Source organism: Mesoplodon bidens, assembly GCF_964165515.1.
Source record: "Mesoplodon bidens genome assembly, chromosome: 1".
Taxonomy (NCBI): Eukaryota; Metazoa; Chordata; class Mammalia; order Artiodactyla; family Ziphiidae; genus Mesoplodon; species Mesoplodon bidens.
Window position 1 is genome coordinate 147782182 of NC_138176.1, and position 15913 is coordinate 147798094.

The 15913-nt window shown below is 36.1% G+C and overlaps 1 protein-coding gene across 9 annotated transcripts in view; it reads right to left on the reverse strand.

Annotated features, from left to right (window-relative positions):
- N4BP2 (NEDD4 binding protein 2) overlaps window positions 1–15913 on the reverse strand; it is a 71420-nt gene that overhangs the window by 39587 nt on the left and 15920 nt on the right. For 8 of the 9 annotated variants that reach the window (XM_081229801.1, XM_081229800.1, XM_081229799.1 and 5 more), the window contains 3 exons: window positions 11095–12229; window positions 7621–7745; window positions 4716–4804 (listed from right to left, as the gene is read on the reverse strand). In XM_081229801.1, the coding sequence (XP_081085927.1) occupies window positions 4716–4804; window positions 7621–7745; window positions 11095–12218 (1338 nt within the window). In that variant the 5' untranslated portion in view covers window positions 12219–12229. Of the gene's footprint in view, window positions 1–4715; window positions 4805–7620; window positions 7746–11094; window positions 12230–13858; window positions 14197–15913 lie in introns of those variants that run through there. The other variant, XM_081229802.1, reaches the window with a different exon arrangement.

Here is a 15913-nt window from a genome sequence, read left to right on the forward strand (position 1 = left end):
CCTAAAAGATTATCTAATCTTGATGAGTGTGTTACCTGGTAAAATGTACAGTCTCTTTGATCCAGCAATGAACTTCCAGAAATTTATGCTATTGATAAAAACTTATGTCAGAGTGCAGAAATATATATACGGCAGGATATCCAGTTTGCCATTATTTGTAATGGCAAAAGAATACAAACAACTTAGTGTCTATTAACATGGAACTGGCTAAAGAAATGAAGATACGAAAATATATACAATGGTTTTAAAAATACTATGTGTTAATGAGAAAATGTTCTTAATATAAATTGTTAAGAAAGTAAGATACAGAATTTTCACTTGAATAAAAAAGGATTAGTTACACATCTGTATATGTATAAAAACTTCTGGAAAGATTCTCAAAAATACTATGAAAAGCACCTACCTAAAGGGGATAGGACTTTAGGCATTCTTTTTTATGGTTTGAATACCTACCATATACATGCACGACTTCTGTAAGTTTAAAACCACTCTAAAAGATAGCTCATTCTATTTTTCAAAACTCTAATATGGCTGTAATCTAAAAGCCAAGCCCTATACTTGTGCACTAGATCCATCTTCTCTATCTCAAGGGTAACTGAGTTCAGCAACTCTCCCCTCTGAGGCATGATTAATTTTTCTCTCCCTGCTGAATCAATCTCATCACATTCAGTTATTTCTCCCATCTTACTCTAACCCCTCATCCCCTGACAGCTATCTCCCCATTTTCCTACTCCCATTGCAGGAAAACGTCTCAAATAATAACTATATTCTGTCTCCAATTCTTCCCCTTCTAGCCTCTCAAACCCACTCCAACTGGCTCCTCCATTGAAACTGGGCATGGAAACCATGAATTACTTCCACATTGAAAAATGTTACGGTTAATTCTCACTCTCTTGCCTCTCAGCAGCATTTGTCACAGTTCATCACTCTCTTCTTACACTGTTTTCATTACTATTGCTTTTCCTACTCCTCCAACTGGGTGGGTGTTCTCAGTCTTTTTTGTTAGTCCGTCCCTTTCACCCAGACCTCTTCTCACAATGGAATGGCCCAGACTTAGTCCTTGGTCTTCTACTCTTGATCCACACTCACCTCCTCAGTAATTATCATGCCACTCCTTGGCTTTAAATATCATGCATTAGGTAATGACTCTCAAATATATATTGTTAGCCCAGAATTCGCTCCTGAACTCCAAACCCACAGATCCAATTACCTATTAAACAAACTTAACACAGTCACACCTAAACTTCTGAAATTCATTACCTCACACCCACCACAAAACTATTCTACCTGGGGACTACCCTGGCAGTCCAGTGGTTGAGACTCTGCAGTTCAATCCCTAGTCAGGGAACTAAGATCCCACATGCTGTGCAGTGTGACAAACAAAACAAAACAAAACTATTCTACCTGAATTGAACCCTCTCCATATCAATTGATGACAACCTCCCACAAGCCAAAAACCAACCTTGATGTCATACTTAATGCCTCTCTTTCTTTCACATCCACATCAATACAACAAGAAATTCAGTTGGCTCTACTTTAAAAATATATCCAGAATCTAATCTCTACTCACTATCACCTTTACTGCTACCATGTTGGTCTGAACCATGTGATCCTTTACTTTAATTAACACTATAGCCCTCTAACTAGTCTCCCTGCTTCCATTCTTCCCCACTCTTAAGTCTATTCTCAATGCTGCACTACAGTGATCCTTTTAATAGTCAGATCATGTCACTCAAAACCCTGTTATGAACTGAATGATTGTGTCCCCTCAGATCCCATATGTGGAAACCGCCATCCCACCATGTGACTGTGTTTGTAGACAGGATCTTTATAGAAGTAATTAGGGTTAAATGAAGTCAAAAGGTTAGGGCCCTAACCTGGTAAGATTAGTGCCCTCATAAGAAGAGACACCCTGGGGCTTCCCTGGTGGCGCAGTGGTTGAGAGTCCTCCTGCTGATGCAGGGGACTCGGGTTCGTGCCCCGGTCCGGGAAGATCCCACATGTCGTGAAGCGGCTGGGCCCATGAGCCATGGCCGCTGGGCCTGTGCGTCTGGAGCCTGTGCTCCACAACGGGAGAGGCCACAACAGTGAGAGGCCCGTGTACCGCAAAAAAAAAAAAAAAAAAAAAAAAAGAAGAGACACCAGAGAACTTGCTCTCTCCACCATGTGAGAACACAGCAAGAAAATGGCCACCTGCAAGGGAGGAAGAGAACTCTCACCAGAAACTGACCCTGCTGGACCTTGATCTGGGACGTCTAGCCTCCAGAACTATGAGAAAATTAATTTCCTCTTGTTGAAGCTACCCAGTCTATGGTATTTTTTAATGGCAGCCTGAGCAGACTAATGTTATCTTCCAAGTCACCCAAGGTAAAATCCAAAGTCCTCACAGTGATCTATGTACGAGCCCTTACATAATCTGCCCTACCATCTCCCCAACCACCATTACATCTCTGTCCTCAACTCCCACTATTGATCCTCTCAGCTTTATGACAAGATGCCAAGAGTGGTCATTGCTATTTTCTGTCATTCTGACAGAAAAGTCCAAAATTCAACCCAGACACCAAGGTAGGTAGTGACAATAACACCCTGTAATGAGCTTACTCACTTCCATCTCCTCCCCTCAGCACCAAATTTCATACAAATGATTCAAGGCCTGGCAATAGCCCAGGTCTCTAATTACCTAAAGGGGTATCATACAGCTGTTAGGATCAAATTAATTTTAAATGCACGCATACACAAAGAGAAAAAGAGAGACTATGAATTTAAAGACTTTTTCAACTCCCATATCAATAGGCAAACCTTAATAATACGTTACATTACTTAAGAGGATTCTGACTTAGGTCAACCTCTATGACAGCCCACAAGGAACAATATTGCTTTGCCATATATATACATACATACACACACACACACACACGTTTTGCCAATTGCCACTAAGCATACTTGACTGCTCCCTATTTATCTCTTACTACTTTAGCTACTTTTGTAAATGACAGTCAAGATGGTAATAGACTGTTTTCTCTACTCTATTCCACTCCCCTACAGCTTTCATTATCTTACTACCAAAAGAAGCAAAAAGTGATCCTCTTCTCTACAGTAATTCCTACATCTACTTCTTTATGAAAACAAAAGCATTTGGCATCTATAATAAGCAGGAGTCCTTTATACTTCTAAGTAGAGTTGCAAAGAGTCAAGGAATCAATACTGGAAAAATAGCTTCATATTTTCAATCATTATATAATAAAAAAGGGGAAAGAAAACATTATAGAAGGCTGAAGCCTAAACGAAAATCAGAAACACATAATTCAAGGACTTCTTTGTTTTCTACATAGGAAAATAAAGTGTTTTTTTTCCTATTTTCATAGGAAAATACAGAACTTTCTAAGATGAGAGCAGGAAGCTAAGAAAAACCTACAGAGGAGTCAAGTAAGGTTAAGGGGGAAGCAGGTCCCAGTGGTGAATATATTAGTCTAGAAACTAGGAACTCCTAAGGCCAGAAAGCAAACTGAGTTTCAGCTTCCAATGCACTAAAATCAAGTCTTTGTTCCCTCTACTGCCCTGCACAGAAGTAAAATCTCACTTGTTCAAAGGACACAATTTTCTTCAGAAAAGTGAAGAATCACACCTTGTACTTCAAAACAGTACAAGTGCACTGGGCACAGCAATGGGGGTATAAGTTGGATGTGTTAAGAACATAAATTAGCAAGTACAGTATTCACTAACTAAAGAAACAAACTGAGCTTCAATGTGCCAGATGTGCTAATCTTGGGGTAATAAAACAAAAAATACCCATACTCACAAAAGCTTCAGTCACCAAGTTACTCAATAAATATATATTAATTATATGCCAAGCATAGTGCTATACTCTGGAGATTCAATGATGAAAAAAATGATAGGCTTACCCTCAAGAAAAATGGATGGCTTAGAGCCAAATTCAGCCCATCAGCCAGTATTTGTACAGCCTAGGAGCTAAGAATAGTTTTTGTGTGTGTGTGTTTTTATCTTTAAAAGGTTGTTAAAAGAGAATATGCAACAGAAACTGTGGCCTGCAAAACCTAAAATATTTACTATCTGGTGCTTTCTAGAAAAAAGTTAGTCAACCCATGGCCTACTGATAAAAACAGTGTGCTTAATACTATGACAGAAGTAAGCCAGGGTGCCAGGAAAGCAGAAAGAGTGCCCAATTCAGCTTTTTAGTAAGTGAATGAAAGCTAACTTCCTGAAAAAGCTGACATCAAAGTTGGACAAAAAAGGAATCCAGCAAATTTGGAGAACTGAAAATAGCTGAGTGTACAGAATTTTGAATTTCTCAGAATAGCAAAATTTCAAAAGAAATTTGGGGACTAAGAAAGAACCAGCAAATTTTGATTCTGCCAAGTAAAAGCAATAAGAAAATGGTTGTGTGTGTGTGTAGTCACACACATACATACATATAAATACACACAAACATAAAATTATAATACCACTATCTTTTCATAAAAGACATCAAAAAACAAAAACAATCTCAGAATTTAAAAACTGAATCTCAAAATTTGAAAATTGAATAAATTTAGTTTTATGGAAAACTATTCCTATTTTTCTCATTTTGCTAAAGACCAGAGAAAGCTCAGTTACATACAGTCCAAGGACTGTTTGCTTGAGATTCACTTGTGTAATTAACATCCCCCAATAATTTCAAACCCACTATTAGACTTATGACAATTCATGGTACAAACCAAAGCAACATATGGCTTCATTTCCCATGCCTGTAGATTTGTATTATCTATTATTATAGGAGATACCGTCTTCTCAAATGCTTCTTTTGCTGAAATACAAACAGAAAATGAGAAATCACTTTTAGTAACAATATTAAGGATTATCTTGATATTTAAAAAATCTGATCTTTTTTCATAATTTGAAAATCATAGATATGTGCTAATTTTATTCACAACTCTACTTCTAAATACTACTTTTGAATATATAAAAAATTAAAATATAGGGAAATGTTGAATAATAAATACTAAATAAATACTAAAATTATAATCAGAGAAATTAAATAAAAACTGTCTGATTTTAGTTTGATGTGTGTGTTACATGTATAAATAGCATAAATGGGGAAAAAAGCTATCAGTAAAAACAATATCATACCATGCTAAAAGCAACACGGTATTCTGGATAAGATTCTGGATACCATGAATCCAGAATCTGGATTCTGGAACAGAAAAGGACTTTTGTAGAAAAACTAAAATCTAAGTAAAATCTGGAGATTAGTTAATAGCAATGTACCAATGTTAATTTTAATTTCTTAGTCTTGACAAATGTACCATAGTTATATAAAGCGTTAACATTAGGGCCAAATGGGTGAGGGGTATAGAGAAACTCAATACTGCCTTTGCAAACCTTTCCATAAATCTAAAATTATTCCAAAATAAAGTTTAAGAACAAAAAATATAGGCAAACACGCATACACATGACAAAAAACAAGATGTCTTGATTTGGAATAAACTATTATATGCCTGTGCAAGAGATTTTCTTATAAAACTGCCTTTTTTCCCAAGGAATTAGACCATTCAGGGAATTAATGATGAGCCTTACAAGGAAAATATTTGGAAGTTTTAAAAGTTCTGTATACTCTCTTATAACTCAATAATAAAAAGACAAATAATTCAATTTAAAAATGGCAAAAGATTTGAATAGACAGTTCTCCAAAGGAGATAAACAAGTAGCCAACAAGCACACAAAAAGATGCTCAACATCATCAGCCATCAGGAAAATGCAAATCAAAACCACAACAAGATACCACTTCACACCCACCAGGATAGCTATAATCAAAAAGATAGATAGGGCTTCCCTGGTGGCGCAGTGGTTGAGAGTCCGCGTGCCGATGCAGGGGACACGGGTTCCTGCCCAGGTCCGGGAGGATCCCACATGCTGCGGAGCGGCTGGGCCCGTGAGCCATGGCTGCTGAGCCCACGCGTCCGGAGCCTGTGCTCCGCAACGGGAGAGGCCACAGCAGTGAGAGGCCCGCGTACCGCAAAAAAAAAAAAAAAAAAAAGATAGATAATAACATGTGTTGGTAAAGATATAGAGAAGTTGGAACCCTCATAAACTGTTACTGGGAATGTAAAATAGTGCAGCTGCTTTGGAAAATAGCTTGGCAGTTACTAAAAAGGTTAGACATAGACAGGCATGTTCATAGCAACATTATTCATAATAGCCAAAAAGTGGAAACAACCCAAATGTCCATCAACTAATGAATGGATAAACAAAATGTGGCAGATCCATATAATGGAATATTATTCAGCCATAAAAAAGAATAAAGTACTGATACTTTCTACAACATGGATGAACCTTGAAAACGTTATGCTAAATGAAAGAAAGCCATTCACAAAGACCACATATTATATGATTCTACTTGTATGAAATGTTCAGAAGAGACAAACCTATAGAAATAGAAAGTAAAGTAGTAGTTGCCTGGGGCTGGGAGAGAGTTGGGGAGAAATGAGGAGTGACTGCTAATGGGTATGAGGTCTTTCTGGAGTGATAAAAACGTTCTAAAATTGATTGTGGTGATGGTTGTACAACACTGAATATGCTAAAAACTATTTGATTCTTATCTCATTCAATAAAGCTTTTTAAAAGAAGAGTTCTGCCAATTAATTTCATATCATCATTGTTGCGGTTGTTGTTATAGAAAGGGCACACTGAACTACAGCTACGCACTTTTCATTCTCATTTAACCTTTACAAGAATCCTGGGGGTTTAGTATTATTAAGCCCTTTTACCGATGAAGACACTGGGTCCTGTAGAATATAAATAACTTGCACAAGATCACACAGCTAGTAACTGGGAAATTCAAGACTGCTCTTCATCACATCACACTGTTTATTTTTGTGTTGGTATTCCTGAGTTTTCACTTCAGTATTTAGTTCAAGAATGAATATAGAAAAATTTAACAATGTCTAAAGATGACAAACTCAAGAATAGCCTTCACAGTGCATTTATCTTAAAAGAAACACAAAGTAAAACATTGTCTCTATGTCTTAATAAGAACTTCCCACATGAAACTCTATCCATAACTAAACATTTCAAAATAAAACCATCTTCAGTGAATAGACAGTTGCACTAATAAAGAAATTAAGGTTTTACCTATGATCTCCCTGCAGATTCAGTTTGAGGAGAGTCATTTTTACACTCACACTATCCTCTATAAAAATTAAGCCAATCTAGGCAAGACTAGTGATTAACAATGCAAATTCTATTTTAGGAAACAGGAACCAGAGCCAGAAAACTGTAACCACCTTGAGCTATTCAGAGACCAGCACAGAAAATCTGACTTACTACTTCTGACAAGATAACCCACTGACTAAATAAAACTTAAACATGTTATGCAATGTTCTAAGCTATTCTATAAAACTTAGCTCATTTAATTCTTATAACAACTCTATGAGACTACCTCTTTCACTTACTATGTAACATTAGAATTGTTATAATTTTACCTATATTATATATAGTTATAATTTAGAATTAAAGATAATTATTACTTTTAAAAGTTATACATCTCTCAAAATACAAACACTAAGTGGATTTTTTTCTTTATATTCCTCTTAATATTATGCATCATCTGATGTCTATTCTTACCACGATTCTGATTCCATTCATGTGCTTCTCCTAAGTATTTTACATCAAACTGGTATTGTCCATTTATGTAAAAATAATCATCAGTACTAAGAATGACTCCACTTGGATTATCCTCTTGCAAAGTCCTGTGAATGATAAATTTAATTATTTTCATTCATTTTTCTTCTATTTAAATTCTCTCTCCTAATTTTTGCAAAGTCATAATCCCAATTAAAAATTCAAGTATTGGACTTCCCTGGTGGCTTAGTGGTTAAGAATCCGCCTGCCAATGCAGGGGACATGGGTCTGATCCCTGGTGCAGGAATATCCCACATGCTGCAGAGCAACTAAGCCCGTGTGCCGCAACTACTGAGCCTGTGCTCTAGAGCCCGTGCTCAGCAACAAAGAGAAGCCACCGCACGCAACAAAGAGAAGCCACCACAATGAGAAGCCCATACGCTGCAACGAAGAATAGCCCCCACTCGCTGCAACCAGAGAAAGCCCACGCAAGGTAAAGAAGACGCAACACAGCCAAAAATAAAGAAATAAATTAATTTTTTTAAAAACCAACTTAAAAATTCAAATATTATTATTTAAAAGGATGAAAATATTTTATTATTCGAACAAATCACACTAGAGGGACTTCCCTGGTGGTCCAGTGGTTGAGAATATGCCTTCCAGTGCAGGGGGTGCAGGTTTGATCCCTGGTCAGAGAACTTAAATCCCACACGCCGAGGGGCAACTAAGCCTGCGCGCTGCAACTACTGAGCCCGCGTGCTCTGGAGCCCATGTGCCACAACTAGAGAGAAGCACGTGCACTGCAACAAAGAGCCCACGTGCCACAATGAAAGATCCCGTGTGCCACAACTAAGACACGACACAGCCAAAAATAAAATAAATAAATAAAATATTTTTTAAAAATCACACTAGAAATCCTCTAAGCAGAAGTTTGATTCCCAGGTATACTGACCTGAGGCAAGGCTACTTTGCTTTATATACTATAAAGGTTTGAAAATTAACACATTTTAATTATCAAGAAAACCAGACAACTGAAAATGCTTCAGAACTCTTATCAGTCACAATCACAGTCACAATTGCCAGATGAGGCAATCCCCTCATCTGGTCACTTGATACACACTGATCTACCTTACCCACTCTAAGTGGAAGGTCACTTCCCATTAGGTGAGTACCTTGATATTCAACCGATCTTCAAAAGTAGATGAAGCTCTTTGTGTATTGCCATAAATTTAGTGAGTATGCCGAAAACATCCAAAAATATAATGTTAATAGACTATTAATTTAATCTGTTAAATTATACAAAGTTAAGATAGTTTTCTGGGGCTTTTCTGACATCTCTTTCTTTTGGCCATGCTGTGCACGTTGCAGGGGATCTTAGTTCCCCAACCAGGGATCAAAGCTGTATCCCATGCAGTGGAAGTGCTGAGTCTCAACTACTGGACCACCAGGGAAGTCCCCCATCTCTCTTTCTTGACTCTGGAATTTATCTTCTATGTAATTGAGATACATGCAAAAACTAAGCCAACAGAATCCACAGAGACATAACAATGCTACCCTCTTAACCATTTGTAAAATATCACCATTTATCCTCTCCTAAAACATGTATAAATATTCCTAAAGTTAAAATATACTTTTAAATTAATTTTTATTGTAGTATAACTGATTTACAATGTTGTGTTTCAGGTGTACAGCAAAGTGAATCAGTTATACATATATCTACTCTTTCTTAGATTCTTTTCCCATATTAAAATATACCTTTTGAATTTAATTTTTATTAGCATCTACTACGTGCCAGGCACTGTTTGTTTTAAGCACTGCGCATACATCAGTGAATAAAAACAAACATTCTTGCACTCATGGAGCTTACATTCTGGTGAATGCTCACTTGTTCCCACTTTTTAAGACTCTTACATTTATCCTCTTCTCCTTCATCTCTAAGTCTTCCCCTCTGACACTTTAGTTCCTCTTTTCCCTTTAAACGTGTATACATCTCAGCTATCTTTTAAAATTTTAACCACACTTTAAGGACTCCTTTTTCAACTATTACCCAACTTCTCTCCTTCCCTTAACTGCTTTAGTATAAATGCTTTTTTACGGTCTTAAGGTCTTCCACATTCCCAGCGCAACAAAATTGTTTTTCAAGATATCCATTCATGACCTTCTTTCCAATCCAAAAGCTGTTTTTCATCTTTCATTTTCCTTGGGCTTGCATGCTAGCTTAATACTGTGGACTGTTCTCTCTGAGAAAACTCAGCTTCTATGTCTCTGTACTTCCCAGTTATTTCTCTCTATTCATTCAAAAATTATTAGTAAGCTCTGACTTTGTGAGAAGCACTTCTTTCTCTTCCCAATCGCTAACTGTAGCTGCCTCTGGCTCTAAGGCCTCTGAAACCTAGTTCTTCAAATGTCACAGCACTATTACCTTTTAAGGTACAGCCTTTTGTTCCAATCTTTCACAAAATGCAATATCATAACTGACTGTAATGTCTATAATATTAAAATGTTTCTTATTCTTGTGGTCATTAAATCAATGAGAAAGCCTACGTCTACAAAAGAATATACTTATAAGTGTATGAGTAGAATATGTGGAAATTTATTGGGAAATAAATCCACACTAAGAAAGGACATTAAAAAAACAACTGAAAATGAGCTCATCAAGGTATACATGCATACTCACTAATGCTAGATACACCCAGGATCAAATAGAAAAGACCCAGCTAAGAATAGAAGAGAGCAAAGACTTAAAATTTGGAAGAAAAAGGGAAAAACTGGCAAATAAAATATATTAGATGTAAATATTCTGGAATTTAAAGAAGGGGAGTAGGAGAAAACTTTGAAAACAACACTCTAACAAATGCCACTGAAAACACAACAAAGCTGCCTCTAACCCTGACTCTAGTCTCTCACACCAAGGCATCCACAACATTCCTTGATTACAAAGGGGACACAGATGGGTATTTGAGATAAAACAACTGAGAGCACATTTTGCAAGAAATAAATCACTGAGAATTTGAAGTTCTCTGTCAGTGGTTCATCCCATGTTCTTTCTTCAAATCATACATTTCTAAAACCTTATTTAACAACACGCTGCACTTCCAAATCTCCAACTACCAGTAGAATTCTTGTGTATAAGACTTCCTTGAATTCAAAATCAATTATGGCCCTTTATCTCTATAATCAAAGCTGAATTCATCTTTCTCCCACTCAAATTAGTTCTCTTCCACATGAACTTATTTCTGTTGATTTCACAAGTTCACAATCTTGGAATCATCTTTAATTTTTTCCTCTATTCTGTCTCTCAAAATATTCTGAGATGAAAGAATTCAATAAAAACTTCTAGAGAAAACAGTGCTATTAGCTACAAAGTTAAAAAAATTAGTAAACATCTCTATGAACTAAAAGTATTCCACATATTCATGCCGTTATATTCAAGTTCATGCATTACACTCTTTCTTTAAACTCAATTAAACCTCATACCTTGCCAAAAAAGATTTTCCTGATCCCGGAAGCCCTCTGAGAAGGACAAGAACTAGTCCAACATATGATGATGTCTTCTTTCTTACAACCTGAGAAACTGGAGTTTCTTGTACCTGATAAGGACTTGTTCCCTCTTTATTTCTCCATACCTTTGTTGGGGAAGTATGAGAAATAACCGGGGGTGGAAATGTATAGTTGACAGATCTCCAGTGTGCAGCTGTGGTTACAACAGGAGCTACAAAGCCATGGTTTCCTTGAAAGAGGTCAAAAGCAGGAATCATTGGATTCCACATTGGTGGAGGGGGAGGAGGAGGCAGCAGGAGAGGGAGAGGGGTAAGTACTGGGCAGTAGTTCACATCCTTCCCCTTTGGTGGCAGTTCAGTCTGTTTGTGTGACTGGAAATTGAATTCTTCAGAAGGTACAAAAACATCAGGAACAGATTTCTGATCTCCACCTGTACCTAGTAAACCAAGCCCCAGAGTTTGCACAGTAAGGTTTAAAGGAGCCTGAAGTTCGTTGGCATCCAAATCTACAGGGGCTTGAGAGAACTGAGTCTCAACACACACAGATTCTAAAAGCTCTTTCTGAATTTGGTTACTACAATCCATCATAGTGTCATTTGCTACATTTAAAGAACTACTGAGAAGAGAATCTTCCAATGCCGATGTGTTATCCTTTGTAAAACTTTTGGACTCATTTGCAAGTGAATGTGAAGTTAAGGAATTTGAACTTAATGTAGAGGCAGAACTCTCTACATTTTCACTGTTCAAATCCATATTTTGGGTAGAAAGAATGGGAGTCGTACTACTTGAATCTGAATTTATAAATGCACTCGGGTTACTAAAATTATTAACATCTCGCAAAGGCAAAAATGAGTATGCATGGTCATCAGGAGAAGAGTTCAATTTCTCAAAAGCATTCTGTATTAAGGAATCTAAGTCTTCAGTTAGCTGCATGTCCAAAAATGAATCCATTTTTGAATCTTCACTCTCTTCTTCGGGAGGACACTTTTCCATTATTTCACATCCCACTGCATCTACTTGGTTCTCAGAAGCAACGAAGCTTTTTGAAGGCGATTCTTCTATTTTAGCATCTGTGGCTGATAATTCTAATAGACAATCCATGGCATTTTCAACTGTACAAGAACGACAACAAAATATATCCGTATGTATTGAAAACAGTAAAATATAATTTAATTAAAATCCACATAAAATTATACTAGAATTCACATTGAATGAAATACAGAGAAATTTATAAATATTCAAGTCATTCCTTAAATTAATATTTTACTAATATATCAGTCTGTATTAGTGAAAGGTTTAAATTATGAAGACATGCAATGTTACTTTCAAACAAACAGTAGTAAACTAGGCTAATGAACTGCCATCAAGTAGATATTGTCTGATGAATTTATTGATTAAAAGTAAAAATATTTGTAATTATATACATTAGGGTTGTTTATAAAGATCCTATAATCAGTTGATTTACTCAACAAATACTAACCTACTGCATGTCCTTTTAAGTATGAAGTATTTTAAGTACTCTCCTAGTAAATGTAATTTGTATATATGGTCCATGCTATGAATTTCACTTAATACAAAAAATATGGGGCTTCCCTGGTGGCGCAGTGGTTGAGAGTCTGCCTGCCGATGCAGGGGACACGGGTTCGTGCCCCGGTCCGGGAAGATCCCACATGCCGCGGAGCGGCTGGGCCCGTGAGCCATGGCCGCTGAGCCTGTGCTTCCGGAGCCTGTGCTCCGCAACGGGAGAGGCCACGGCAGTGAGATGCCCGCGTACAGAAAAAAAAAAAAACCCCAAAAATAAAACAAACAAACAAAAAATATGTATGAGCATGTACTACGTATCAGACATACTTTGTACAGAGATGAATAAGACAGCTTTTAACTACACTCAAAGGATTTTTGCAGTCTAATGGAGGCAATTACAGATAATTATGTTAGAAGACAATCACACTATAATATAATATAGGTTAAATAATGCACACTTTTAATAATATACAAATGCCTTAACAGCCTTATAGGAGAGTAAGGAAAGATTTCACATAAGGTAATATGTGAACTGGGAGTCGAAGATCAAAAAGAAAGTTGTCAGACACAGAAGGGAAAGGCAAAGCCAGTCTTGAAAACACAAAGCATGTTTAAGGTATTAAGAGAAGTTTGCTGGAATGCGAGTACACGGTAGTATGGTGGGTAAGAGGAGATAAAACTGGAAAGGGAAATTGGGAAGGGTCCTGTATTTCATGGTAAGAAATATCAATTTTATTTTCTAAGGGAACTTGAAGGGAAACTGCCTATCATAGCATTTGGGCTAGATGCTTTGTCATCTCACTGAATCTTCAAATTATACTATGAGGTACAGTATTCCTAACAAATAGATGAAGGAAATGAAGTTCAGAAAGTACATTAACTTAGCCCAAGTCACACAGATAGTAAGTGACAGAGCCAGGACTGATATGTCTGACTCCACTGCTGAGCTCTTCCCCATATAACATAAATACACAGCCATTAGAATTGTTAAGCATCAGAAATTTGAGGCTTTTTTATATTATTTTTGTGTTTTATCTTGTTTTGTTTTATGGAAGATAAATGTGGAAACAGCACAGCACAGTAGGTAAAAGCTCTGGTCAGGAGTCAGAACGACATTTAAATCCCTACTTGCTGGCAACAACACTTTGAACGAGCTACGTAACTTTCCTAAGCCTTGATTTCCTCATTTGCAATATGTGGATAATAAAAGTACCTACCTCATAGTGTTGTTGTGAGGATTAAATGAGATAATCCATGAAAAAGGGCTGTGCACAAGGACTGGCACCTAGTAAGCACCCAATTTATGTTCCCTTAAGAAGAAAAACAAAGAGGGATTGGAGGGGGCAAGCCTGACAGAGAGACCAGTTAGAAGACTATAGCAATACTACAAAAGCTAGAAGCCCTAAACGTGGAAAAAAGAAAAAAGAAAAGGAAAATAAAGCAAATATAAGAGGTATTTCTAAGAAAAAAATCTATGTGACAGAAAAATCACAAAAGAAAAAAAATCAACCAAAAAAATTAATGTGTATATAATGAAAAAAACAGTATTAAGTAAAAATAAGTAAAAGATCAAACTATATCTATATAACACAAAAGAAAAGTTCTTTCACAGAATGTTGAAAAAAAACCAATGGTATAAAACAATGAAAAGCACATGAACAATTCACACAATACAAGAATTAATAAACAATCATACACAAATATATTCAACATTTCTCTTTATCTTAAAAAAATAGCATTAAGAAAAGGTAAAATCTTATTCCTAAAATCTTAAAATAATACCACTCAATGCTCAAAAGGCTGTGACGAAACTCCTTTACTTATACAGTGCTGGTGTCATTACAAATTGCCACACCCCTCCTTTTTTTTTTTAATAAATTTACTTTTTAAAGTTAATTTTTATTGGAGTATAGTTGATTTACAATGTTGTGTTAGTTCCTGCTGTACAGCAAAGTGAATCAGTTATACATATACATATGTCTACTCTTTTTTAGATTCTTTTCCTATGTAGGTCATTACAGAGTATTGAGAAGAGTTCCCTGTACTATACAGTAGATCCTTATTAGTTATCTATTTTATATGTACTAGTGTGAATATGTCAATCCCAATCTCCCAGTTTATCCCACCCCACCCTTTCCCATGCTGATACCATATGGCACACCTCTTTAGTAGGCAATTTAGCAGTATGTTTCCAAGAGCCAAAAACTGTCCTAACCCTGTGATAGAAGAAAATAAAACTTTGGGACTGAGAAAAAAGCCAAAAGACAGAAAAGGTTATTTGTACCAAGATGTTCTTTGCAATATTAATTATCCATGTAAAACTTAGTTATAATTAAATAAATTAGAGCACAACAACCCAATGGAATATTAGAAAGCTATTAAAAATAAATATAAAGACTGCAGCCAACACTAAAAAAATGCTTATGTTAGGCTAAGTTTAAAAAGTAGAATATACAATTTCATCAATGTTATTATTCAAACTACTCAAAACATCAGTATTTATGAACAAGGTGTAGAGAAGATCCTGGAAAACTGAAATGTTTTTTGTTAGGATGTAAGGGTAATATATTTTCCTTGTAATTCTTCATTGCTATGTCAGTGCATGTGCAACAAATAAAGTTTAAACACATCAAAATTAGGAAATAAATGTTGAAGCCACAAGTAAAATTGTAAACACTATCATTTCTGGGCATCATGTGGACTGCTGAAAACTGGTTTTCTGTATACATATCATAACAGTATAGATAAGATATGCTCACATCACAGACCACGGAATGTAAAAAAAAATGGAAGTTTATCACATTACCAAAACTCCCTAAACCTAGAATAATTTTATCTTATACTAATCATGGCCGATAGCAACACTAAACATCAATATTTAATTTACTCATCAGTCAAATTTGATATCTATGGCTGCAAACATACATCTAAACAATTTATTACAAGTCATTAATAACTTACTATACTGAAGACTTTATCAAAACAAACCAAAAAAACTAAAACTCAACCTTCACTAAAAAAGTCCTAGTAGGTACCTACTATTATTATTCTCCTTAGCAGATAAGAAAACTGAAACCAGAGAGGTTAAGTGACAGAGCTGGAAATCCAACCTAGTTTTCTTGACTCCAAAGCCAATTTTTTGAAACCGTACTACTCTATTAGCCTCAATTCTTAATCAGCTCTCATGTCCACAATTATAATTACCTTTTCATTCAAAAAATATTTACTGAGATCCTACTGAGTCATTTGGTATTTGAGGGCTTGGAGACACA